General features: G+C 40.5%; 1 protein-coding gene across 1 annotated transcript in view; it reads right to left on the bottom strand.

Annotated features, from left to right (window-relative positions):
- Nucleotides 1–27,856, bottom strand: part of SHB (SH2 domain containing adaptor protein B) — a 63,343-nt gene that overhangs the window by 21,135 nt on the left and 14,352 nt on the right. Inside the window, exons 2-3 of the mRNA XM_005143439.3 lie at nt 25,718–25,835; nt 4,342–4,557 (exon numbers count right to left, since the gene is read on the bottom strand). Coding sequence (XP_005143496.2) covers nt 4,342–4,557; nt 25,718–25,835 — 334 coding nt within the window. The remainder of the gene's footprint in view (nt 1–4,341; nt 4,558–25,717; nt 25,836–27,856) is intronic.

The following is a 27,856-nucleotide window of genomic DNA, read 5'->3' as shown; positions in this document are numbered from 1 at the left end:
CAGCATGATGCCAGCCCCAGCAACAGTGCTTAGAAGTCACAAAGACACGCTGCCCTCGACGGTCTTTTATTCAGTCCAAAGGCTTTACTTACCCTCTCACCTTCAAACAAAATATTCTTTGTTCTCAAGTAGCTGTAACCCCAACTTGTCCTAGAACACACACAAGAACGGCTGAACATGCCTCCAGCCAAGCAAACACTAGACAGACTGGCAAAAAATAACTGGAAGTATTTCAGCTGACAGTCAGCAAGAATTAACTGTTCAGCCTCTCTGCAGCTGTTCACCTGCAATCTGTAGTCACGGTAGCCCACACATTCCCATGGCATCTGGCCTAGCCCAAAGGTCTAGAAGAATGGGTTTGAATAAAGAAGCGCAACATCCTTCTTTGTGGGCAGAAATGCACACACAGCTAATAGGAAAGGGTTTTGGGTGATAGGGAGTAGGTGTCTGAAGGTGGGAGAAATCTCAAGGTGATGTAAGAAGGTAACAGAGTGGCAACAAGTGTCAGCTAGAAAGGCAAATGAGACTTAACACAGATGCAATTCTGTGGGTCATAAGAGAGGGTAAAAGACAACCACAAATGAAAGATGGACAAGAAGCAGATATGGCAGAGGGAAAATGGTGAAAACTCTCCAGAATTTGGAATGGAGAGTAGAGAAATTCCCTGGGAAAAAATGTAGAGAGCAGCCTAAGACCCACTGCAAATACACTGACTGTGGCTCTACACAGCCCCTATATGTACTCTGAGTAACTTTTTTATCTTTTCAGGTAGCAGACATCCTACCTCTACAATAGAGTTACTGTTGACTATGTTGATGCATATTAAGGCTTATCTTTCAGGACCTGGAGGCTGCACATATGCCTTCGCCTAGGCAAAGGCAGCATTGCTGCCATCCTAGGGACACATGAAAAGGCTTGGAAATGTGTACTGAACTGGGGCAGGCATCAGTGCTATAGCTTAAACCCAAAGCAGCTATTAGTGCTACAGCATAAACCCAAAGCAGAAAGCTTTACACACATAAACCAGACTGATAATCAGCATCTGCAAAAAAAAAAAAGCTATTATGGCACTGGAAACCTAGTGAGATGTGTCCCTATCTTGACACAAAACAGATTATCCCAAATCATAGCCAGGATCTGACAGCCAGGCAATGTCCCAGCACAAGTCCAGCAAAGGGGTTGAGTGAGCTCAGACAAGCCTGAGCCAAAGTCTGCTTCCACCAGGCAGAACTCAGCAGCAGAACTCTGTAACATACTAGAAGCCAAACGAGCAGGTTAGACTTCTGTATTAAAGCTCATGCTCTTTGGGGAGAGGCTACTTTACCTGCACAGCATCCAATAGAACTGTATGCTGGTTTAATTCCAGCCTTGAAAGAACTATCAGCATATGCTTAATGGGAAAGTGTCTGAGCCTGGAACTCTGCAAGATTATTAACAGCTTGCATGCCAGAGGAAACCATGCTGCCAGAAATTAGAAATCATTTTTCTCTAACCTTCTCTGCCGTGGAAAGGACTCAGTCAGAGACCAACATGTTCAGACAAAAAGCCCTTTATTGCAAAGCATTAACTCCTTATATACTATTGCTTACACACACCTACAGCAATTTGGCATATCATGATTGCATACTTGTCTTGAGGACCCTCAGTGACTAACATATAATTGGTTAAGTACAGGTGTGAGAACTTGACCTCGAACGCTTGCCAACAGTCCACAGTTCTCATAACTCAGTGAATTACAGCTTCTTTTTATCTTGCTTGCTTAGGCTTCCTCGGGCCTCTCACGGCCTTGCTGTATCCCTCGGAGTTATTCAGAGCTCATGTACCAAATATCCATTTTCCTGTGAGAACACTGTCTCCACACTTCTCTTCTGTTCCATAGGAGCCCAACAAGGGGAAAGGGAATGCTGAACATGAAGTTTCTTTTCTAAGCAGCTGCTTTAGTTTCATCCTTTTGTCTCTCCCACCCACATTTCACAGGATGGATACTGCAGATATTAGCTTGGCTTGGCAACAAACCCAAATCAACCACAATCTGAAGATGTAAGAACAAATGAAGCAGAGAGGCAGAATCAGTCTCACAACAGATCACCACAACACTACTCCACTGTGCTAAAAAAGAGCCACATCTCTGTCATCCACATCCACCTACCCATTAGGGGAAGAGGTCAGAAACACTCAAGAAGGGTACAGTCATAAGAAACTCTGTTTACAGAGCAGCAGACCTTTGTAGCTGTGGAGAGAAGTCAGTTTTCATTTCTGCAGTGTGGCAATATCATGGCACATGGAACTGCAAAATCACAGAATAACTCAAGTGGAAAGGGACTGTGGCAGGTGTCCGATCTCACCTGCTCCAGGCAGGGGTCTGCTACGTGATCAGATTAGGTTGTTCCAAACTTTATCCAGTCCTCCCTCCACACAGGATGAAAAAATTCGAAGATGGGGATTGTAACGACTTCCTGGGCAATTTGTTCCAATGCCTGACTGTCCTTGCAGAGGAAAATAAATCTCCAGTATTGACTCAGAACCTCTCCTGATTCAACATGTCTCATTTTTCCATCACGCTTGCTCATTTGTGAAGAATCTGGCTCCACTTTCTTGAAGTTTTCCTCATAGGCATCCCCTCAAAACTTCCTCTTCTACAGGCTAAGCAAGTCCAGTTCTCAACATACATTTAGTCCCCATTCCCCCAGGACTCCTTAACTCCTATCAGCAAAGCTGGAACCCAGCAAGTCAGCCAGTCTTCAGTCTGTATCACTGCAGGGAGTTAGTCTGCTCCAGATGCAGGTATTGAGTTTGTCCTGGTTGCATTTTGTAGGCCAGTTGTCAGCCCATTTCTCCAGCCTGTCCAGATCCCTCTGAATGACAGCTCTACACACACACACCCTCCCCATTTGATATCATTCCAAACTTGATGAGGTGCATTCCCTCTCCTCCTCCTCGAGGTTACTGATAAAGATGCTAAACAGGAAGAACTCCAGAACAGATCCCCTGAAGAATCACACTTCTAACCAAACTCTGAGAAGAATATGAATCACTAAGCACTATCCTTTGAGGTCAGTGACCTTGACAGGTTTTCATGCATCTAGTAGTCCACCCTTCTAGGCTACAGCATTTCAAATCAGCTAGCACAGCTGATGCTACAGCACAGCCTGCTGCAGGCTGAAGTTCGACACAGATGACACTTACTGCTCTCTTTCTATTAACAGATCTAGCAGTTTCAATGCAGAAAGCAAACAGGTTTGTCAAGCAGGATTTACCCAGGGTAAATGCATGCTGACTACTAACCATTGCTCTCAGGATTTTTCCCATGCTCCCTCCCAGAATCACATCTCTTTTTCTTCCCTCCTCATCTCCACAACTATCACCACATACAACTCTCCTTTCCAAACCTTCTGCCAAGCTAACTCCTAAAAACGATGGGAAACAACTTTTGTTCCTAGACATAGGTTTTCACAAGAACATACTACTGAGGAGAAAATCACAGAGCATGTATGATTCTAGTACCCTACAAGAGCACCCTGGAACATAGTCAGACCAACTGATATAGCTGGGCTTTGCTGGGCACACAGAGGCTTTTTGAAAGAAAAAGCCCTGGAATCACATATTCACTGAACGAAGCCCCCTATCACTATTCCTGCAAAGCATCAAAAGGAAAAACAAATAAAAGAAAGAAGAGAAGTTTAACCAACACCAAGCACAGACATTCACAGAGACAGAAAACATCTTTTGTCCTATCTCCCTGACTGACAAGTTCTGATATGGGAGAACTTCACCAGTTCAGAGATTAATCCAAAATCAAGTTCTACATTAAATCATAGAATCATTTAAGTTGGAAAAGACCTTTAAGACCATCCAGTCCAACCATTAATCTAGCATATCCAAAGAAATGCTTGCCGTTATAATGAGAATACTCTAAATACCAAGAAACTCTTTACTAAGTATGTTACTGCATGCATGTTACTCCACTATTTTTTTTCCTGCCCCCATAAGAATTGCCCCACAATTTAAGAATTTTGGAAAGCAACTCCTTTGTGTTAGAGCCACTAAAGAATGAACACTATATACACAACACGCATTAAAATGGGGGTAAGGGCAAGGAGTGCTGATATGATTGACAGCAGGTCAGTTGAAGAGCCATACAAAAGGTCCACATTTCTGCAACAGGTAAAGAATTGAGACTACCCACATTTGCTTTCCAGAGATTCCTACACATACATACACACACACACACACAGAGAGAGAGACACAGTAGAAGAGCAGAAACACTTTAATTCTCCCAAGGCAAGTACATATACTATGAGTGTGAGAGAGAACTTCCTGGTTGGGGTCTAGGAATCCTACCTGCCAGAGCTGGGATGGTGACTTTGTTCCACTCCCATGGCTGATCATATTCATCTGCAGGCCTGTCATCATCCTGTGGCAATTTGCTTTCCCGTAAACGGTGACTCACCACACTTTCAGAATCAGATTCCACACCACTGCCTTCTGGTTCATAGGGCGTGTCATAGAGCTGCATGTTTTTTTTATGGGACTTCATCCCTTCCTGCTTCTGAAACTCTGTTGGCAAGAAAGAAAATTGTGTCAGCATCACTGCTAACCATGCCTTATCATTACAGTTGGTAATTCTACAGCACTCAACTTCCATCTAGTCCCTAATAGCCACATAATTATACAGATGGCAAGCTTGCACAAGACTCTAAACTCTGCATTTGGTAACTGGCTGGAAGCAAGTTTTCTCTGGTTAACAACTGGAGCACACACAGTACCATGCCTCCAACAACCTTCCCTAGCTTGCATAGAGTCAGATTACAGGAAGCACACCATCCCTGGCAGTGTGTGTAAAGCACACTTACAAGGAACTGTAATCTGAACCCACAGAACAGAAATTTGTGTATGCAGTTAAATCTTTAAGAGAAGACCCTTCATGGCTGCAATTCGAAGATATAAAGATCACAAAAAATACCACAGTACAATACGTTAATAAAAAATTCTTTGCAGTTACCTCTACAGAATATCAGCAAACAATTACTAGGACTAGAGTAAGAACATAATACCAGCAGAAAATAAGCTTGAACTAGAGTAAGAACACTAAACAAAAGCACTGGTAACTAGAGCTTAGCTCACATTGTATCAAAAAACACTTATTTCTGTAAACCAACACTGATCTTATGAAAAATAAACATCCTGAAACTTCATAAAAAGAAACAATATACTGCCCTCATGAATACAGCAAACCAGAAACAGGGTTTTGTAAGGGGAAGCACAGCTAGCAAATCAAGGGTCAAGCTGTCAGGCCTTCATGCTGGCCCCAGGGAGACTACACCCTTATAGTAGGACCCTACCAAGAGGTGGGTTTTATCTATGAGTAGTCTGCACACTCCCTAAAAGTAGTGTGCAAGGAGCAAGCTAGCTTACAGAACTGGAAAAAAGCCAGTGCAGAGCTACCAAGAGAGCAAGGTCCAAGGGTCTATGACAAGAAGAGATGGTTTTGTTACTCTGGTAAGGAGAAGGCCAAGAGGGGGATGTGACAGCAGCTCTCAGCTGCATGTGGAGCAGTCAGAGCCCTTGTGCATTGTATTAAGGGGGCCTACAGGGATGCTGGTGAGGGACTATTCATTAGGGACTGTAGTGATAGGACAAAGGTTAACGGGTTGAAACTTAAGCAGCAGAGGTTTAGATTGGATATAAGGAAGAAATCCTTTACTGTTAGGGTGGTGAGGCACTGGAATGGCTTGCCCAGGGAGGTTGTGAATGCTCCATCCCTGTCAGTGTTCAAGGCTAGGTTGAATGAAATCTTGGGTGATATGATTTAGTGTGAGGTGGCAGGGGGTTTGGAACTAGATAATCCTAAGGACCTTTCCAACCCTAACTATTCTATGATTCTACGATTGTCAGAATATGCCATAAAGAGAAACAGATCTAAGATATAGCTTGAGAGATCCAAGTGGAACATTTGGGGAACCTTCTTCCACCGGTCTGTAGCACAATCCTAGGATAGATCATCATGTAGGTTATGGGAGAAGTCTCCATTCTTTGGAGTTTGCAGAGCCTTAGCTAGACAAACCCACGGTCACTCCATCTACTGATACAAAACGGGACATAGTGGATGATTGACCAGGCTCTGCTCTCATCTAGAAGGACCCAGGGATACTGGAAAATTGCTAACTGGCTGAAAAGCAACTCAGCAGAGAACTTTGGGGTTCTCTATGACAGCAAGTTAAACATGAGCCAGCATGCACCCTTAAGATAAAGAGGGCCTGTACTAACCTGGGTTGCATTAAGATAAACATTGAAAGCAGGTCAAGGGATGTGATTCTTCCCTTCTACTCAGCATTGGTGAGGACACATCTGGACTGTTCTCACCTCCCCAGTGAAAGACAGACATAGACATACTGGAGCAATGGCAGAAAACGTCAATGAAGCTTATATACGACTAGAGCATTTTTCTTATGAGGAGAGCCTGAGACCTGGGACTGGTCAGCCTAGGGAAGGTAAGTTTCAGTGAGGTCCTTGTCAATATAAATACTCAATGGCAGAGAGAGAAGACGAATGACAAAGCCAAGTGACAGGACAAAAAGCAAATCAAAGTACATGAAATTCCATCTGAACACAAGAAAACACCTTTTTGCTGTGATAATGGTGAAACAGTGAAACAGGTTGCCTGGAGAGTCTCCATATGTGGAGATACACAAGACTTGACTGAATGTGGTCATGGATAACCTGTTTCATCTGACCCTGACTGAATAGGATTTTTTATTAGACGATATCACAGGTAGAAGGAAGACAGCTTTTAACCCACAAACCTAAGTAAATATTTAGAGCTGTTCTTTTCATTCTCATAACAAAATTCATTCATCAATTCATCTATCAGCATGAATATTACAACCAAGTAATTTCTAATTCCTCCAAACCATTTCAAAAGTACTGTGTAATGTCTACAATATTGAAAACAATATGAAAGAGTACCCTTATTATTTGGAAAAAAAATAAAAAGCTTATACAATACAAATACAGCAAACTTTACACAATATACACCAAAATCAGTGGGGTAAATTCAAGCAAGATAGGTCATGATAGTTCCTAGCTATGAATGACAACCACATTACCACCTTTCAATCCAAGCAAAACCTAGAAAAAGGTATCTTAAAGGGCAACTTATTTGAAAAAAGTGCTTTAAAGCTTTTTAATTAAAACACAGTCTTTGTCTTTCACCTATCTTTTCAAAAGAATTTTGATGAAGGAAAAAATGATGCATTAAGAAAAACCTGTATTAGAAAGTATACACAGCCAACACTCTCTCAGATAAATTCTCTGAGATAAGAAGATATTTTTATTTTTCTTTTAAAGTCAGAAACATGGTATGTATCTGATTTTCAGTACTGTGAAGCCAGCCACTGATACATCAGGAAATCTGCATTTCTGAGAAGAAAAGCCACAGTCCTACTAAATCAGAGACTTTACAGAAAGGACCAAAGAACCAGACCACCCAGGAAAAAATACCTGTAAATAGAAGGTGTTATGCTACTCATTCATAATTCATGCTCAATTAGAAAAACTAAAAATATTTGATCCTAAAGCAGAAAAGTTTCTCTAGGCAAAACTAAAACTTAGGGAGAGTGAAGAAGTGGAAGAAGGAGAATATATCTACACACATATACAAAAATATATGTGTGCATACATATACACACACATACAGCCTTTTTTATAAAGCTTCCTACAAATTTGCTTGAAATTCCATTTTTTTTACTTAATACATTGGAAGAGGATTTGTAAAATTTAACTTTCATAGAAGTAAAAACATCAATAGTTGCTTTCAGTAATAGACAACAATGCTCAATCTGCACCTCAAGCATTATACACAGATAGTTCAATGCAGACTTGATATCTGAGAATTAAATAGTTGAAAGCAACAGAACATTTGTGATGAAGCATTTCTCATGGTTTTCATGCAGTCTCTAATCAACGACAGCTCTAAGTGCTGAAATAGTCTGGAATGGCCAGGGAGCTCAAAACTGTGATAATTTCACCTTTTTTTTAAATTTTTCACTTTTATTAATTGTATCTTTTGAATTCTTACTGCTGACACAGAAGAGTACATGTTTATGCATTTTATACATATAGAATTATGCTCAATAAATTATTTAGCTACTAGAAGAAATAACTAAGGTTTTGAAGTAACTTTTTTTGCTAGCTGGCTAAAAGACCCTCACAAATGGTGTTAGCAGTTATAGATTAGCAGTTATAACAGAATCAGGCTCCAGTGTAAAACCAAGAACCTGACAAGCAAGGTACAGAAACTGAGACATCTGGGAACACAAGATTATAAGGTACAAGACTGAATCTGACATTCTTCTTCCTGTTTGATGAACAATTCTGACAAACACGTACAGAACCAAAAAAAGATCCACAGGGGAGCAGTTAACCTCAAGATAACTTTCCAGCAACCACACTAAACCTCTTAATAGTCTTAAATAATTCAGCAGCATTACTCATAGATGCACTGTATTCCTCAGTTGAGTTTGGAGTAAATTAGGGAAGGTATCAAGAAAACAGAACAGCTAAAAAGCTAACAAAGGAAACTCTGAAGACAGTAATATTTGCTTATAGAACCCAGTAGGTGAGCTTTTACAGCTTTCCTTCCAAGAGGAAGCAAGATAACAAAACAATCAGATTCTTCTACAGCATACAGATGCCAAGAGATATTTCCTTCATCTCAAACTAAAGCATGCAGTAACAAGAGGTCAAACAAGGTAACTGCTCTCTTAAAAAAAAAATCCTGTTTTTCCAAATCAAGAATGCCCATAAGTTTCATCAGGCAGTAATAAATTTAAAGCTGTTTTACAGCCCTTTTGCAACATTTCTTTGGATGAAATATGATACAAACAACATGTAGGAATCCTGCAACAATTGTGTAGGGAATTTCAGATACAGAAAGATTCTGTCAACTTAAGTACTTGTAACAGATTTTGTTTTCCTGTCTGGTGAAAGACACTGAGCTATAAACTTTGTTGGGCAAGTTAGGAAGTAAAGGCAGGTTCCTGCATCACAGTAGAAACACATCTTGCTTGTTTACATCCAACATGCAGAAAGAGTCTTAGCCTGCAAGAAACAAAGCACTAAGTCATATAAACCCCTTGATTTTTATAACCTCCTCTGTTCTACTGGAAAAGCTTTTAAACATTTTACCTGCAAGGAGTTGACAGCATCTGTGGTAACACAGGCATATTAGTTTTTTTATCACTCAAACAGCAACCAGTAATTTATGCATGCTCCACTGAGAAATAGATTTATAATCTAATTAGATACAGACACATTAACTAATCAAGTGCAGCACAATAAAGCTGTTTTGTCAGAGTCCAAAGTGTACTGACCCACATATACCAGCTGTGGTATGCAACTGTGATAAAAAGACCCATCTCCACTTCAGCTACAGATTCCAGGGCTGGTGCAGGATTTAAAATAATAGTCCTAGTACCTCCTCTGCTACTTTTCCCTACCAACAAACCCTATCCTAGTGAGACTATCTGAAGGTAACATGCTGGAAACAGTAGTGACATGTAAGATCAACTTTTGAAAACCTAGCATTTATAGAAGCCCTTGAATGAAAGTACAATGACTCTTCCAGGTCATTTGTGCATGCACTTAACTTTGTTCCTTTCTGAAGGAAGCCCAGCACATTGTTTAGTCATTTAACACACGTTAATGTGTAAACACGGTGCTGGAATAGGATTGTACAAAGCACAGCTGTCAGCTTTAAGAATTCATGCAGGTCTCATACAGATGGTTGTTGATTCACTAATGTCGTCTTCCCAGAGGTCAGCTCATTTAAACAGCTTCAAACCTAGTGACCTGGATTTAGTTTCCTGCTAACCACATGAAAAATGCAGCCTCCTATCAACTCTACAATATGCAAAACTATAACCAACCTGCAGCAAATACCACTGGGATGCTATTTTCACTTAGTACATTTACATCATTCTAATCTATGAGATAATTCCAGCTGCAAAGATCTTAGCCTTGAACAAACTTTATCTGGAAATCACAGATCTTTCTGGTGTCAAGTTTTCAAGGCACACAAATAAACTAAACATTTATCATCAGAAAGATCTGGATGTTTAATTAAAGCAAGCAAACAAACAAAAATCCCTTGCCTGAGCTCACTATTTGCATGTTGTTCTCCTGTATAAACAAAATGCCTCAGAAAGAGGGAGTGTTTCAGCTGTTAGGGAACAGGCTAACCTGTCTTCAACTAGGATAGTCAGAGCAAAGTTACAAGCAGCAGAACTTCTGAAATGTGGTTTCAAATATTTCATATTCAAGAGCCCAGAGTCTGCAAAGTGTTTGGAGGACTTGCTGCAGCATGCTGTTTTTTTACAGATAAGCCTGGGATAACTAGAAGAGCACCACACTAAAAATATAAATGAAATGAAAAAAAAAACCTAAACTAAACTAAACCATAAGGCCTGTTCATGGACTGCAGACACTTGTATCCCCAGTACTCTTACACACCATTGAAAATCTGTAAATAGAAACTTGGGAAGGTACAGAGTTACACTGAGGTACTGGCGAATACCTGATGCACCTCCCCAGATATTACCCTGACAGAGTGGTCATCTCTAGCAGAAGGCCACACTGGAGCAAGGTCTGAACATAGAAAGCCAAGTCTCATATGGAATTATCAGGGAACAGGTCTTGCTGAACTGGCCCAAACCTTTGCTCTCCATATGCTCTGCTCTTGAGGTTTCCAATGCCATGGAACCATCAAGTAGCTGCAGTAAAGGGCAGTGAGCTGTTTGCATGGAGTAAATAGGTAGGCTACAAATGAACCAAAAACTTGTCACTTTGCCAGAGGCAAAGGCAGATGCTAATGCAAACATCCCCCTGACACAAGAACATTTGTTCCCACTGAATCCATTTCCTCTCTCTCTCCATAAACAGGCCAGAAATACTTAGCCAACTACTTACTTATTCCAAGCCTCACCATCAATGTTTCTTTTCACCATCTTGGCCAAGAAACCTGGAAACATTTTAGAAGTCATGCTGCAGAATTCTCATTGTACTAGTTCAAAGACTATTCATCACAGAAGCTAAGTTTTACCTCTGCTCAAATTTCACCTCAGGCCATCAGAAGTCAAGCTGCTTTCTGCTCTGCTTCGAGGTCCAGCTGGATGCCTCCAACTGCTGGGACACAAGAGAACACCAATAATATTCCAATATCAGGGAAGGTTGTTTTCCTTTGAGACTGCAGCGACTGCCTGCCAATGCTCATGATTCCAGAATTTGCTACAGAAAAGCTGGATATGAGAAAATCTTCCATCATTTTTGCTTCTGAACAGAAGCCAAGTGACTCAGAAATGAGCCACTTTCCAGGAATGAATGACAGACATTTGTTTCTCTGCCTTGGTGTAAGAGCTCGGCATAATCTCTTGATGTGAAAAGCAATGTCTTGGAAACTGTCTGCATCATGGAAATCTTACTTAAGTCCAAGTATGATTCATAACCCCAGGAAGAAGCTTTCAAACCAACTTTACATTCCAACAGTCCAGATAAAGAAAGGCTATTAGGCCAGTCAGAGCAAGGGCAGGAGGGAAGAAGTCTCCTTATGAGAAGTATCAATAAATCAGCAAGAAAAAACATTATTATCTTCCACAGAACGCATGTGTTGAGCTAAAATAAACAAGCAAGCATACTCTGACAAAGAGAACAGGAAGTACAGGATTTTTTCCAGAGGAGGGGAGGGGCAGGGAAAATGAGCAGGGGATGTTGATGGCATCGAGAGGCAGATTAAAAAAATACAAAACACATGGGAAGAAAACAAAATCTTGATAGATTTGAGGCGGTGCTGCTTCTAAAGGACATGAAAACTGTCCTTGGAGACATATTTCTTTAATGGCAGAGGCAAAGAAATAAAGAAGTTCCCTGAAAGCACAAGTTTATTCTACAAAGCCTTTCTTCCTCAACACCTAATTTCCTGTTAAATAAAGCAGAGATTAAGCATTATAACTGCCATCTTAGAATTCATAATTTTTGCATATTTTACCTCTTCAGAGGTGCTTTGATTCTGGTTAGCTACTTACTCTCTACAGACTTCTCCAGAAGACATAGAAGAGATTAGCACTAGCAGAATTAGTTCTCTGAAAGAAACATTCTAACACCAAAACGGTAGCTATTTTAAACAAGCTAACACTCTCCAGTATCAGGACAGAGAAGCTTGCAGCATATATAACTATTATTTCCTGCAGTTATTGCTACTCATGGCTGCTACTGATGTCCTTGACAGCTCACTTCAGGCACACAATCTTATTTCTTCAAAGAAATCACCTTAAGAGGCAAAAGGAGTGGAAGAAGAACCTATTGATAATATGCCATTCAATGCTTACACAGAAGAAAGATTTGCTTGAATCTTGTCTGCTTGTGAGAGTCTCTACTTACTGAAAGCTTACTCAAAATCACTGAATGAAATAAGCACTGATCAAAACATTTTTAGTGAGTTTAAATATTTATCTGCATTTATATATACAAGATAATATTGCAAGGGACATCTAGATGTGAGAAAATTGAGTTTATTAAAATCAAGATAAAATATTCAACTATTTCCCTTACAGACAGAGGTTTAAGTTCAATAAGAATGACCCAGAGAAGGCTTATCTTCTCTGCACATAGCTAACTTTAAACATGGCCTTACTTGGGATCAAGAAGGGGCAGAGAAGAAGGGGATAGTGGAGAGAGGTTTCCCTCCAGACTTAATTGCCTTATGATACATACTGGGGAAGAAACTGCATACATGAAAAACATATGGTATACTGAGATGGTAGACTCATGTAGCCAGAAGAGGTGCCATGTCTGATTTAACAAAGCCAGATGAGATGTGCTCGTATCTTCTTCTAGCCACCTGCTAGCATTCCCCCTAGAGTACAAAGCAGGGAGAGACTGTTGCTTAAAAACTCCTAAAATAGACTTCTTCCACAGACTACATAGTGACTTACATGGTGAAAAGCAACACAGACATTTGAAATGTTCATTGTTTCTAAAGAAACATCTAGGCTGTGAATGAATGTGAAATTGTGATTAAAAAGCCAAACAAAGAGCTCAAAATACAGCCTGAAGCTTCCCTGATGACTAATGCCCATCATTTTATCTTTGTTGTAATTTTTCAGAAAAAAATGTAATGAAAACAAAAAAAAGTCAAAGCTTTGGAAGTGATATCTGATGCACATACAAGATATATTTCCCCTTTGACCAGTATTCCAGCAAGAGCAGGCACTAGCAGTACTCTGTTTCATCCTCTGGCAAGACTTAAAAGCCATGGAGCATCTGCATGCTAAACCATCTGCTCTTTTCCTGTTTACTGCAAGTTGCTACAGTGACTGTCTGCAATTTTGCAAATGGTAAATTGCAAGAAACAGTTTGCAATTTTACCCGCTTTGATTTGCTTTACCAAGGAAAGTGCTGTCCTAGTTGCAATCTTTCTGTTCTGACACTCCAGTTGACCTAGTGGCACAATCTAGGAATTCTGATCAATACGTTAAGTATTTTAATGAAGACTAACCACCATCTGTTGGATGCGTAGACATGAAAGATGGTTTACATTTGCTGTTCAGCTCTGAAGACAAAATAGTTTAATTTAGAATTCTGCCTCCACTTGAGTAGCACAAGGAAGCTGCTCAGTTGTCAACACATCCAGTCACAGATTTTGCTTTTCACAATCCAAGGCTTTGCATGAAATTATACACAGCTGACTTGCTATCCCAGAAGAAGTGACAGGGATATGAACACTGGAATTGCTAGTAAAATATTTTGTCTTATCCCTCTCACCCTATGATCCCTTACTCATTGAGTTAGCTCAGCAACTGGTTGATGGAAGGAATTTGTAAGACTTCAAATACTCTGTGCTGACCTGTTCAGCTGCTAACATTCAGTACCTTGCACTTGTTTGCAGATTTGTCTGCAATTACTATACTATTCAGTCAAACCCCATGTAGATACTGATTCTTACTTGAAAGTCCTCTTATAGAGTAATCTGTTAGTAATGCAGCATTGTTTATTTCCCATTTAATAATGCTTCTACCTAGCAGTACAGAACATGAAGTGTTTTTTTAATGTGTGCTGCTATTGATAATATGCTTTAAAATACACAGTCTATCAGGTCATAACCAAGAGTGTTTGTGCTTAAACAGAGATCTAACAACAGCAAAGAAATCTATCCAGCATTCAGCAGAGCATCATTATGAACAGACCTTACTGTTCTGGACAGGAAACCACAGTCACGCAAACACCATAAATCAGTTCTCCCCTTTTTGCAACAGAAGTATCACAAATCATGAAGAGTTATATAAGTTGATTTCAGTCATAATCTTGACACATACAAATGAGTTAACACTTTCTCGCAAGTTTTCCAGCTAGACTCTTATTTTCCAATATGCATCTTTAAACCATTAACCAATGTGCTTGCAAACACTTCCAATGCACAAAACCACACCCAAAGGAACAATAGCATAAAGCTGGGGTCTTTTGCTGGGTATTTAGTTTTTTTTTAAAAAAAAAAAGATACAGAATTCTTTTTTTTTTTAAGGAAAAAAAAATTGTAGGGAGAGGCTGCCTGCTGATAGGTCCTATATTCTACCACAACGCCAAGTTTTCTCAGTGGTGGTGCATTTCACAACCAAACAAAAGGCCAATAATAAGTGCTAGTTGGCCTAACATACAAAAGCAATGGTGTATCTGAAATACACCACGTTTTTTTCCTTTGCCTCTTTCTTGCCTTTCTATTTCAATTGAGGCAGCAGCACCGACACCTTCTAGCCCACCTCAGGCTGCATTACAGCCATGACAGCTACTGCAGGACTTGCTGAGGAACAACTCAAGAGGGCTCAGCTATGCCATCACACTTCCCTGCCTTGCAGCCCATCCCAGCCATGTGCAACTGTTTGACAGACCAGACAAGATCGGCAACAGCACAACAGCCACAAAACCTACTGCTTCTTCACATAGGTTTTCAAACTACCCATCCTGCAGAAAATGAATGCAGAACTCAAAGCAAGCCCAGAGTTCCTCCAGGCAAGTTTCCTTATTTCCTCCTAGTTTGCCTGGTTTGTTGTTCTCAATTGCTAGTCTGACCTACAACAGTATCAGTTTTGCATACCTACATCCTGCTTCATAAAACCAAGCTGTATGCTTCCACTCCCAAGCCACCAGCATGTGAAACTGAGTAAGACAGAACCAAGAGCAAGCTCAGATGAAGACTGAGTATTTCCATCCTAGTTTCGTGCACATTGATACTGCTCGAGAAATTCTGTCAGAGTAGGACAACAGTCCATCAGCAAGCATAACACACTGTAGGCTTCCTAGGTCTTTGCTTCAGTAGGGATGACAGAAAGAAATGAACGTATCAGCACATCAACACACACCAAAACAGACAAGACGTACCTGACCCCATCCAGAAAGGCAGGCTGCTCCTGCAGAAAACAGTCTCTAATAGTTTAAACAACCCAGGTAGTAATGAACCACCAAGTTTTCATAGGCATTTGAGCTCCTCCAAAACAGCACTTTAAAGCAAAGTTCTTCGCAGACAGAAACGAGAGGAGAGAAGCTGTATGTTGTTGCCTGCCTACATAAAACACATAGAGCACAAAAGAAGCTGTGTTTCTGGCCACTTTCCACTGAAGTTTTAAACTCATTTTATGACACTGTTGTGAAACCATATTAAAAGGCTTGTAAACTGATGTGGCAGGATGTTCAGTCTCTGTGGCAAGCACAGAACAGGCTGAATCTTCAAACCTGTGGCAGGTACACACGCCCTAACAAAAGCCCTGACAAAGACTTGATCAAAGCCTGCAGAAGCTTCTTCCCATAGACACAAACCCAGGAGAGTTTCGCACATGCATAGTTCTTGTCTTACCTGTGTGATGAAGGTCAGCAAATACAAAGGCAAGGAAGTTAGGTCCTGAGCCCTTGGGGTCTACAAAACCATGACTGACCACAGCTCAGATTTGACCAGGGTATAAATGGAGCCCTAGTGGAGAGCTGTTTGGAACCAGTCCTCCTCAGAGCAGGAGGCCTGCAGCAGGGGATTCCCCTCTTGAGTAAGCATGCTGTCCCAGGAAACTCCTTGAGGTTGGGAGCCCTCTCTTCCTTAGGTGAGGCATTTTGGATCATTGGTCATAAAATTTAAGAGTCAGCAGAGAAGTGTCAAAACCATGTGACATCCAGAATCAGTAGTTCATGTTGCTGAAGGTTTAATTGAGTTTGAGCAATAAATTTTGTTTAGCCTCAATTTATTGGTTTGGTGTCAGAGTCTCGTTTATTTTTAAGGATAAGAAAAATCTCTTCTGGTTTGGGTTATGAAACAAAACAAAGATGCAGGAGAAGCTATGGCTACCATATTACAGTTGATGTCAGAAACCTTTACTTAAGGGTTCAGTCATGTTTTGCCACTAGAGACTTTCAGATTTCAGATGCAAAGTCAGCAGGCAAAAATCCTATCCATTTACTAGCAGGCTAAGAACAATGAAGATGACAAAATACCACAGTTGAAAGGCTGTCTTGTTCCTTCCAAGAAGCATTTTGTTTGCTTCCTCACATGCTTAACTAAAACTTACTGTACCATCCTATAGAATCACAGAATAGTTAGGACCTTAACATCATCCAGTTTGAACCACTCTGCCATGAGCAGGGATGCCTCACACTAAACCATGTTGCCCAAGGGTCTGTCCACCCTGGCCTTGAACACTGTTAGGGATGGGGCATTCACCACTTCTTTGGGCAACCTGTTCCAGTGCCTCACCACCCTCACAGTAAAGAATTTCTTCCTCATATCTACCCTGAACTTCCCCTGTTTACATTTGAACCCATTACCCCTTGTCCTATTGCTACAGTCCTTGATGAAGAGCTGTATAAAGAAAAAAACAAACTGATCAGAGTAAGAGAAAATATAGTATTGAAAGAATGATTGAGAAAGTACTCCTGAAAAAAAACCCCACCAACATACATATCTTCCCAAGCTGCTGATTCTTCATATAACAAATCTCTTCTATTCTGCTTTTGAACAGTATTGTAAGAGAACAACAACAGGACTGGAACCAATTTTGGAAGACTGATGGCTGAACCAGTAAGTCTGCAAGATGTACCACTGATGTCCTCCTCTCTGTAAAGTGGCTCTGACTCCTCCTAGCCAGAGTTTACAGCAGTCCCTTCCTTTTACATGCAGACCACAGTGGTATCAGTCACATACACTTCCATCACACCTCCTGCTGAAAAGCACCCAGAATTCCTGCCAACAGAGTCCACACATGCACATACAGCCCCAGTCCAGCCTGCAACCTCATCTGCCCAGCCTCTGCTCCTTCATCCCAAGATGGGATAGTGAACAGCTGTCAGGAATCATTCTTCCTGCTGCAACAGCATGCTTTCACAGAATGCATATCCCCTATCCAGTCAAAAAACAGGAAATTTATGGATGAGGTCCTGTTCAAGCTGTATTTCAGCAGATTGCTTCTGTATGCCCCTCAAAGTACCTGTCCGGTCTTTCTAGTGATTAAGTTTAAGAAGACCAGTACGGGGAGCACACTGACACAGTGGCAAAGTTGGAAATGGACTGAGACCAGACATGGATTTCCATAAGCTAGCCTAGGCTATCCTGATTGTCACAGCCATTTCTCACTTCCACAGAACAGCTACAGACTAGTCGTGGGAACACAAGATTAATTATGTTAAAAAAAATATTGCTTGCATTAGGAAAGTAGATAGGTTTTGCCTAAGTAACCCTCCTGATCAAAGCAGTTTAAAAATTTCTGCTTCTTTGTCATCACAATGCAGAGTCTTCCAAAGAGGAGGCATTTTGAGCTTAGTGGTTTCCCTTTCTCAATCATCCAAGCATCCATTCCCTCACTTTGATTTTTGTGGAAAAACATACACCAGATTTATTGGACACTGAGCCAGTAAAACTGCACGAATGAAGTTACATTCCTTCCAAATGCAACTTCACCTAGTCTATTACTGTACTAACCTACCTTTCAAAGTTCTGGACATCCTGTTCCCATCATTTTGGATGTAACTTGTGTCTTAATGAGACAAAGCAACAAGAAACTGAAAAAAGCCTCAATTTATATTCAGGCTTGTGATTCAAGTTTCACCATTTAGTCCATTTCCAGACTACATCAAGTCTGGAGCAAGACGAAGATGCTGAAACAGAGTGGTGGGCTGGCGAAGACATTTATATTTTCACTCAAACCCATTCTGAACAATATGTTTTTACACTGAACCAAAGAAACAAAATTCTGTGCATGCAACTGATGTACTGAGTGGCAGGACATAGGTATTATTTCTTTCTATTCCAAACTCAGATGGGGAGATGGTTACTTTGTCAGGAAAAGGCTGACTTTACAGTTACCCAGTAGTAGAGCGGAGAAAAAATGCTCATGTTTATTTTCACTCATTTGTAAGCGATATGCACTATCCAGAGGATTTAGCAGTGCCCTAATGTTAAACATTAGAGAGAATGCCTAAATTATTGTAGGGGAGGAGAAAGATTTAAACATAGAGGAATGATATTCATTCTATGCACAACTGGTTTCCACACCTAGTTGTACACCTAGTTACAGCAATCACAACACACTACAGTCTCTCCCAACATAAGAAGTAAGACTCTGTGCATTCTGGCCTTATCTCCTTATACTCACTGATGAGGTGCAAAGTACCCTCAGGCACTTCAAGAAGAGGAGTACTGATAATCCCAGCACCTCAGCATGGATCTGAAGTGATACAGCTTCACAGCACATTTGCTTCACTCAGAGAGAAGGTTAACAACTTATGTGAATGCAGATTCAGCATTATTTCAAACTTGCCTCAATTCATGCACATCAGACCTAATGCAAAGGAAGAAGTCCTCTTCTATAAATGTCTGTAGACAACATTTTTTAAAAAAAAATCATTAATGAATGTAATTGCTGTCCAAATTTCTAACAAAGGAAAAAAACAACTTGAAATAGATGCTGAAGCCCTGGAGGTTTTTAACTAACATGATATCTAGCATTTTTTAAAGCAAGTGCACAGCTGTTCAGAACACATGCTCTCACTTTTATTGGGCTGCAGAGAATTCTGCACTACAGTCAGGCTAGCAACAGGTGAGGGACAAGTTCACACAGTAACACTAGCAATATACTCCAAATAGTGGGTATGCTCAGGATGCATACGTCTTCTTTGTCATGTTTAGGAAAAGCTCCCAAGATTTCCACTGCAATTCTTTAAAAAACCCCCAACATGTAAAAAGTCATCCTGTAACCAGTCATAAGCTTACATCTGTGTGTTACTACAGAACTTTAGCTCTCACCCAGTGTCTCTCCACACTGCAAACAAGTTGAGAGCACGTTGAGAAGGCAAAAGAACAAGAAAGACAGAATGAAGGACAGGTCATTGTATATAGAACGAACCTTTTGCTTGTAACCAAGCGACCTGGACCCCAGGTGTACTCTATAACAATGATAAGCAAGAGAACTCTTCAGTTAATGTTTAGGGGAAACAAAACCAACTAAGGAGCTGGCAAATGGACAACAAGGCTGGCAAACTCCAAAGTTCAGCCAAAGGATGAAGTGATGAAGAGGAAGATGATGAAGAAACGACCACCAGGAGTCCCAAAGACAACTACCACATTACTGTGCGCATGTGGGAAGAATTTTCTAGAGATATGATGCATAAGTAACTTCATGAATATGCAGATAATGTAATGAATACGTATGTTTAATGATTATACAGTCACAGCTTGTTTGGTGATCGAGCAGGGCACGCTTGGAGCAGCTACTCTCTGTGCCTCTCAGCACCGCAAAAAAGAATACCTGCTTGTCAACTTAAACTTTGTTGGTGAATTCTCAGAGTTTTTCTATGAATCAACATATGTATCTAGTTTTCAAAGAGTAAAGAGTTACCTTGCATTTTCCCCCAATTTTTTAAAGAAAAAAAATCGTTCTGCGAGAATGACCAGCATATAGTCTTATTCACACCATGTGGTAACAGGACAATGAACATAAGAGTTTTAGCCCAGAACCCATAATACCGTATGAGATGGACTGATGATGGATCAATTCCCATTTTGGGTTGATTTCTAGTCATGGCAAGCCTAGTGTTAGACCCTTAAATAGAATCTAGAATTGAAACACACAACAATGCAGGAATGAGAAGAAGATTAAAGTATTTTGAAAACCATGCCAGATGTTGAGCTTAGTGACCACAAACACTGCCTCTTCTCTGCTGGTTACAGCTGTTTGCCATTGTTCAGACAGCAAACCTTGATCAGTCACTACAGTGCTTAAAGATCACAGGTGGCATGCTAGGCTCAGTGACCTTCAATAGGCCAAAAATGTTTTTTCTAAACATCCCATGATGTACATACTGATCTATGCAGCCTAATATTTATAAAAGTAATTAGCATTGCTCCTTTCACATCGCAGTTGTAAACTAAGCACCAACAAGCAATATGCCAGAAGCCACATGGAAAAGGATTTTACAAGAACTGACTCACCAGCATGGGGCTGTAGTGACTATTCAGATGAAGTTACATGTCTGAACAAAAAACAGCTTCTCCAGTTACAAGGGAAACTGACACCCAAGACCTTTTGAAGTAGGTGCAGGTTCATGGGAATACCGTTTTCCCCACACTCCCAGCATTTCTGTGATAGCTTGAAGCAAGACAAAGCTACTGCTCCCAGCATGTCCATGGGTGATCTCCCAGTTAAGGTAGATGTACTGTTTTTGCTAGGCTGCCAGTCATGCATTGGAGAGTCCATCATGATTCAGGCATAGACTCTTATTGCTGTCCCTAGAAAGAAACAGTAAAGTGCAGGAAGGAGTTTGCTCTTCTAGCACTGTTTGCTCCTGAAGAGAAGTCTTAATTTTCTGCATCCAGCAGGCAAAGCACAAAATCCCTAAATGTGAGGGAATTAATCTTGCTCACCAGTGTTCTACTGCATAGTCAGGATGAAGATTATAGAGACAGAATGATAAACACACAGAAAAAGAAGAAAGAAAGGAGGATGCTAATGCTGTGAGACTGAACAAAGCTGTGAAATTCCCTTTGGAATTCTCTCCAATATCCCCCTTGCTTAACCTCAAAAAAGCTACTGCTGGTAGAATTTTCATATTTATTAAGGACCATGTCCATGGAGGCTCTGCCCTTCCTCATTGAGCACTTCCTTTAGTTTATGTTCACTTCTGCTGATAATGCAGATATGTCATCACCCAAGTTGATGAACATATTGAACAACAGAAAGGACTATGATCCAAATGCTCTAGAGTATCCCTAGAAATAATTTCCAGCTCTTCAGGTCCAGCACACAGATCCCTCTAATGTACCAGTCTTGCTTCTCAGACTAAAGCCAAAACATGGCTTTGTATTAGCTACTAGGAAGAAAAATAGCTCTGTCCCAGTTGAAACCAAGACAACCAGTCTCTTGCCCCTGGAGCATGTACATTCATTTGTTCAGTCTGTCCTACACAGACCAGGCTTGTAGGAAGAAGACTGTCTTGATTTGGTATTTGATTGCAAATATTTCATGCAGTCTGTGAACTTTACTTTATTCCTTCTGAGAGGCAGACACACCTGGAAGAGCTGTGCCAACACAGTGTTATGGGCACTACCACTCTGGCCTGACATTATCTCAACTGTTCAGTTCAAATGCAGCATCTCCAGGCACTACTCCTCTGGGTATCTCTCTCAACCATGATGTATCTCCTATACCTGATCCAAGCAATGATGCTTGGTTACACACCTGGTTAACAGGCATGTTTCTGTGACAGGCCACATGTTACTGCATCAGCTATTGCATCAGCTACAGACTGATGCTAGGGGAAAAAAAATGAATTGAAAGCTTGTATAAGAAAGCAGTGGAAACACATTACTTAGAACACACTTGGGCAGACAGTCTAGCTCTTGCAAAGAACAACAGGGATTTATACTACATGTCTGAGAGAGAATAGTCCTTTCAGCACGTAGGCCGGGGATAAGGCAAAGATGTAATACAGTTACTGTTGATCTGGGTGCACACCAGCCAAGATGAGACTCACACTGCACCAGGAACTGAATTCCCAGGGATTTTCTCTGCATCTCCAGAGCATGTTTCCTGAAGACAGGGCAGACACTTATGAATATCATCACTGTCCAGCAGATGTGCTTGGCTGCCAGGAGATGACAGCTTCTTGTAAACATGCATTCATTCTCATTATGCTCTACCTTACCCTCAGGTCAAGCATTTCCTCAAAAGCCTTTCCAAATCTTGGTATAAAGGTTGCTTTCTTTCATTCAACATAACCACAAATCCAGGAAGAGAGTGTATTTTATGGACACTATCAGCATAAGAAACTTCAAGCCTGATTAGGGTTTCAAGACCAGGTTGCATGAAGCCTTTGGTGATATGGTTTTATGTGAGGTGTCCCTGTCCATGGCAGGGGGGTTGGAACTAGATGATCTTGAGGTCCTTTCCAATCCTAACTATTCTATGATTCTATAAACCTAACCTAATTCTAACCACAGACAGCATGGAATCATATGGATCAATAGTTCATTTAAATAATCATGCTAAATGCTTTTTTTTTGTTGTGGGGATTTTTGTTTTGTTTTGTTGGGTTTTTTTTTGTTTTTAATTAAGCATCAACTGAGAGCCAACTGCATCACAAGTGCAAACCCGCAGGGCTTTCAGGGAAGAAGAATATGTTTTGAACAAGCACACTTATTTCAGACATCACACATTTCTACTCAGGTGTAAGCTTAGCTTCTCAAATCAAATTAATAGGGTCCTTTTTCATATGGACATTTGCTTTTGCCTAATCCTTGACTAACTCAAGAAGCATGCAGCACATACAAGAACTTTAGACACCTATTTCAAACAAGCCCTTACATCTGGTTTCCAGAGTTGATCAAGAATTACAGTACATTGGTAAACAAGGAATAACTGACCAAAAGCTGTTTTGTTTTCTCTCTCTCTCCTAAAATGCATTCTGCTGAAGTATGCAGACTCCCCCTGTCCAGGATTAAGCCATGTGAAATACAGTCAGAAGGGCTTCATGAGATTAGTTAAGCTAAATGGATAGCCATATAACATCCTTATGTTCACCAGACAGCAAAGCTAACTAACAAACACAACAAACAGCAGTAAACATTTTGAGGCCAACCAAATTGCAGTCCAAAGGTCTTCCTTAGAAATAATAAAACACATAACATAACTCATCTGGGAAATATAAACTGAACCTTTGAAAACTCTCCAAAAAGATGCCTTTGGATTTTCATTTGTCAAGTAAAATACAAAGGCAACATCCATGCAATTAAAAAACAAACATAAACCCACATATTTGAATATAAGGAAATATAACCTAACCTAACCAAGGTTTATGGAAAGACTTTCTCTGTTTCTGCCAGCATTAGGACAAGATGACTGGAAACCAAATATGTACATCTTAAAACACTAAAGATCTTGGGGAAGATTTCAGCTACCGGCTTAATCAAATGCATATTCAGAACACTTGCTACATTACACTCAATTAAACCCCAGTTTCAAAAGTGCCCTTAGCATCTTTGACAGCTCCTCCTGTAATAACATACAAAGCAGATGTAACAGCTTAGTCACTGCACCAAACACGAAAGGTGTCCTACAATTGCAAGTGTACACAGATTTCTGCCCCTTAATTTAGTTAAGACATTTAATGCTGTCCACTAAAATATCCTATTTATTATGGCTAATCTTGAAAAGAAGATAGAATAAGCTCCTACCCTAATCACAGGAAGAAAGAAATCAATGCACTGTCAGCTTCATAGTTAAAATTACAAATTTTCATCACTGCTGCATAAAGAACAAGAACTTACTGGGACTAATATTTCCCATAATTGGGTGGATGCCCATCCCTGGGAATATGAGGGTTGGATGGGGCTTGGATCAACCTGGTTTAGTGGAAAGTGTCCTTGCCCGTGGCAGGGGGATTGGAATTAGATTATCTTTAATGTCCCTTCCAACTCAAAACATTGTAAGATTCTATTTTTTTTTCTGAGAAATTACTCAACTAGGATAAACAGATATACCACAATGTGAAATTAAAGCTCCCAGCTGGTCTGTAAGATACTAAAAACTTCCAAACAATACAGTCTACATGTCACTTCCTGTGGCTCCCTTCAGAAATGCTATTTAAGAAAAGAAAAAGAAGAACATTTGCATGAAAAAATGATCTTTGTATCCAACAGCCTCATCTTCCCCCACTGATTAATTTTTTCTGAGGGCAGGAGCTGCCAATAGGAAAGGAAAGCATAAAATCAAGTTAACTGGGCACAAGACTGACTTCTACCTCATAATGAGAAAAAGAGGACCTGCTGTACAACCCCAGGAAATGCACACTTAATCTGCATAAAGATGTGTGTTGACTAAGTGTCCTGCATTTAGCAGTAGCAGTCAATTTTTCTCCTTAGTAGCTGCTGCAGTGCTGTGTTTTGACTTTTGGCCTGGGAATAGCACTGATAACACCAACGTTTTTAGTTACTGCTCAAATTTTTAGTCTGACCAAGGACTATCTGAGCTCATGCTCTGCCAGAGAGGAGGGGAAGCTGGGAGGAAGCAGAGACAGGACACCTGACCCAAACTAGCCAAGGAGGTATTCCATACCGCAGCACATCATGCCCAGGATGTAACCGAGAGTTACCCAGAAGGGCTGGAGCTCTGGGGGGGTTGGACAAGGTATCAACTGGTGCTTGGTCCGGCGTGTTGGATTCTCTTAACTTGTTATTTTCTTTACTGTTATTATTATTATTATTATTATTGGTAGTAGCAGTAGTGATTTGTGTTATACCTTAGTTATTAAACTGTTCTTATCTCAACCCATGGGAACTACATTTTTCTGATTCTCCTCCCCAACTCTCTGGGAGCTAGGGGAGGAAGGCGGGGGGGAGTGAGTGAACAAGCTGCGTGGCTGGGTTTAAACCATGACACTGAGTGAAATCATCATAAATTAGAAACATAGGGCCCCATAACCCAAAAAATTTACAGACTGCACAGCCAACGAATAGGGAAATGGATGCAGATTGTGTGAGGAAAATACAGCCACATAATTAATGCCTGGACAAGCAGTTCAAACAGTCCAAACTGCTCCAACAATGCCACCTTTAACCACCTCTTTATGTGACAGAAAACGAAAGGATGCTACCAAGAATAGCATTTCAAGGCTCATAGGTACCATAAAGTGTCTCATTTTGGTCCAAAAAAAAAAAAAATCCATGCGAGAAGTGAGAGAGGAAAGAAGGAATCTACACAAAGATGTAGCTTTGCACCTTCCTTGTCCAACAGAGGGAAAACCAGGAAGTCTGAATCTGATCAAGGGGAAAAAAAGGCCATAAGCAAACTGACCAACTTTTTTTAGTGAACTAACACAATGTCATTCTTTCAGTCATCCCTACCACGTAGACAAAGCCTTGACATTGCCAAACTGAGCAATACACACTTTTAACTCCCATTGCTCACAGTTTCATCTTTCCACATGACAGTACAAACCATCTATATTCAACAGTGAGGTCCACAGCAGTATTTCTAGATAACAAGGCATGTGCAGGTACATGAAAAGCCTCCACAGCATTTAGTGTTGACTGAGCATCTTCTGAAACGTGGTTTTGTGTGCTAAAGAACATTTCTGTTTCATAGCACCTGTAATATCCATGTGAACTGCCATGATCACATGTTCAATTGTCTTTTCTTACCAGTCATGATTCTCTGGGCTTCATATGGTTCCATATAGCCAGTATTTTCCCCTTTTCCAATTCTGTTCAACTCACTTTTGGCATCATATGGATCTGAATAGTCATCAGCTATCAACACCTGAAAGACAGGAAAGTAACTGCTATTAGAATCTCTAGTCAGATGGCAGTAACACCCTACCAGGAAAAAAACCCACAGCTTCACACAGCTACATGCTACACCATCTTCTAAGCACAGTCTGAGTTCAGAGGACAAATATACAACTGCCACAAATCAGTTATTAAATGGTGCTGAAGGAAAAGTGTACTTCATACCAGAAACCTCACAAGGCAGACTCTATGTCAAAGGGTTTCTGACTAGCACAAGATACGGAATAACTGGGATGCACAAATTCGAAAGATCCAAACAGTCAGTGTATTCAATCCAATGCAACTCTTATCAGAGAAGGTTGCTAATATTCAGGAAAACAAAAATCAAACAAACCACACTTTCACTTACTTCACTCCCTCTGTTTTTAACAGCTACAACTGAAAATATTGCTAAAAACTTTCCAAATAAATACTCAAAGTCTACTCTTTTCACTAAATTAATAAAAAGCTTTTTAATTCTAGTTGTCAGTTGAAAAGAAACAAGACGCGAAGTACACTTCTTGTTTAAACTTAGTTCCTTGAACCCATCTGTGCCATTCTTTCAACGGAACATTATATTTACCTGTATTTTGTGAACTAGAACAAAAGGTAACAAAAAGAAATTATCTCTCAGAAGAACAAATTTCCCTGTAGTTTAGAAAATCTTATTACCTACCTTTCATTATCATAGCCCTCTGACCCCTGCACAATCATTGTATGCTGTGCAAGTCCCACTAGTTATGGAGGCTTTTAAATTAGTTGATTAAAGCAACAGGAATCATTCCTCCCTGGTTTTGAAGGGGTAGAGTTAATCTGGGTTTCTAGAAGCTCATAAGGAGCAGAGGAAAGGAAAAAATCCTCATATGAGAATTACTGCAGAGCACAGGGATGTTATGTAGGACAGGAAAAAGAGACTGAAGCAGAGAAAGAAGAGGCAGGCCTCAGAACCAGAATACCCACAGAATCATAAAATAATTCAGGTGGGGAAAGACCCCAGGACCCCTCACTTAAAGCACAGCAAGCCTAAGAGGTTCTGCCAAGAAAGTCTACTCTCTTTAACAGGGATTCTTCACCCAAGACTTTTCCTTTCCCACCAGTTATTTTACATCTTTAGGAGCAGAACTAGTAAGATCAACAGCTTCAATCTTGCTATCTAAGAGCAGGTTGCACATTGTCAGCTAAAAGACTGAAGCTGCACCTCGTTCTGTCTCCTGCTGTCTGCATATCCCACCACACAGAGCAAAGAGCAGGAGACACATGTACTTTCAGATCAAAAACCTGCACAAAGGCCATGGAGTAAATGAACACTACTGGGAAATGCAGAGATCTCCTTTAATATTAGCAAACAAAACATCTAACACAGCCAGGCCCTGCAACACTGTGACTTTCTTCTACTTATTTTTATTAGCAAAAAACAAGCAAAAAAAAAAAGAAACCTCAACAAAAAGAAAGGAAAAAAATGCCCCAACACCAAACCCAACCACCCAAACAAAAAAAAAACCAAAAAAACCCAAACAACACAGTCAACCAAAAAAATCCCACATCCCTCACCGTAAATTCCCAATCCCTGAACTACAGATCACACACAAGCACATCCCAAAAAAGGGACATTTTAGAAGATGCATTTGTTATGACTGAACTCACAGCTGTGAGTGTCAGAGCAAGACTTAGCTGCCCTACAGTCAGAGAATAACATCTGGGATATCAAAGTACCTGGAATTGATATTTTAATAGTATATTAATTTTGCTTTCCTCCACTTCATGTTTAAATTGACTGGAAGTTTCTGTTTGACCTGAAACCACCAGGCTGACTAGGATAATAGTAGGAGAAAAAAATAATCCTTCCTCTCATTCACTGTTCAAAATTACTGCCTTATTATTTCAAAAACCAGTTAAACCAAAGGAAAAAAGCCCCCTCCCCCATGTCTGGTGACATATCCCAAAGCAGCAAATCAAGTGACAGCAGCTGCAGACACTTAAGTCAAAGACAACAATGCGTGTCAGGCAGCAGTA

The sequence above is a fragment of the Melopsittacus undulatus genome, chromosome Z (assembly GCF_012275295.1).
Source record: "Melopsittacus undulatus isolate bMelUnd1 chromosome Z, bMelUnd1.mat.Z, whole genome shotgun sequence".
Taxonomy (NCBI): domain Eukaryota; kingdom Metazoa; phylum Chordata; class Aves; order Psittaciformes; family Psittaculidae; genus Melopsittacus; species Melopsittacus undulatus.
The sequence above is the reverse complement of the archived record's forward strand: the minus strand, read 5'-3'. Positions and strand labels throughout refer to the sequence as shown.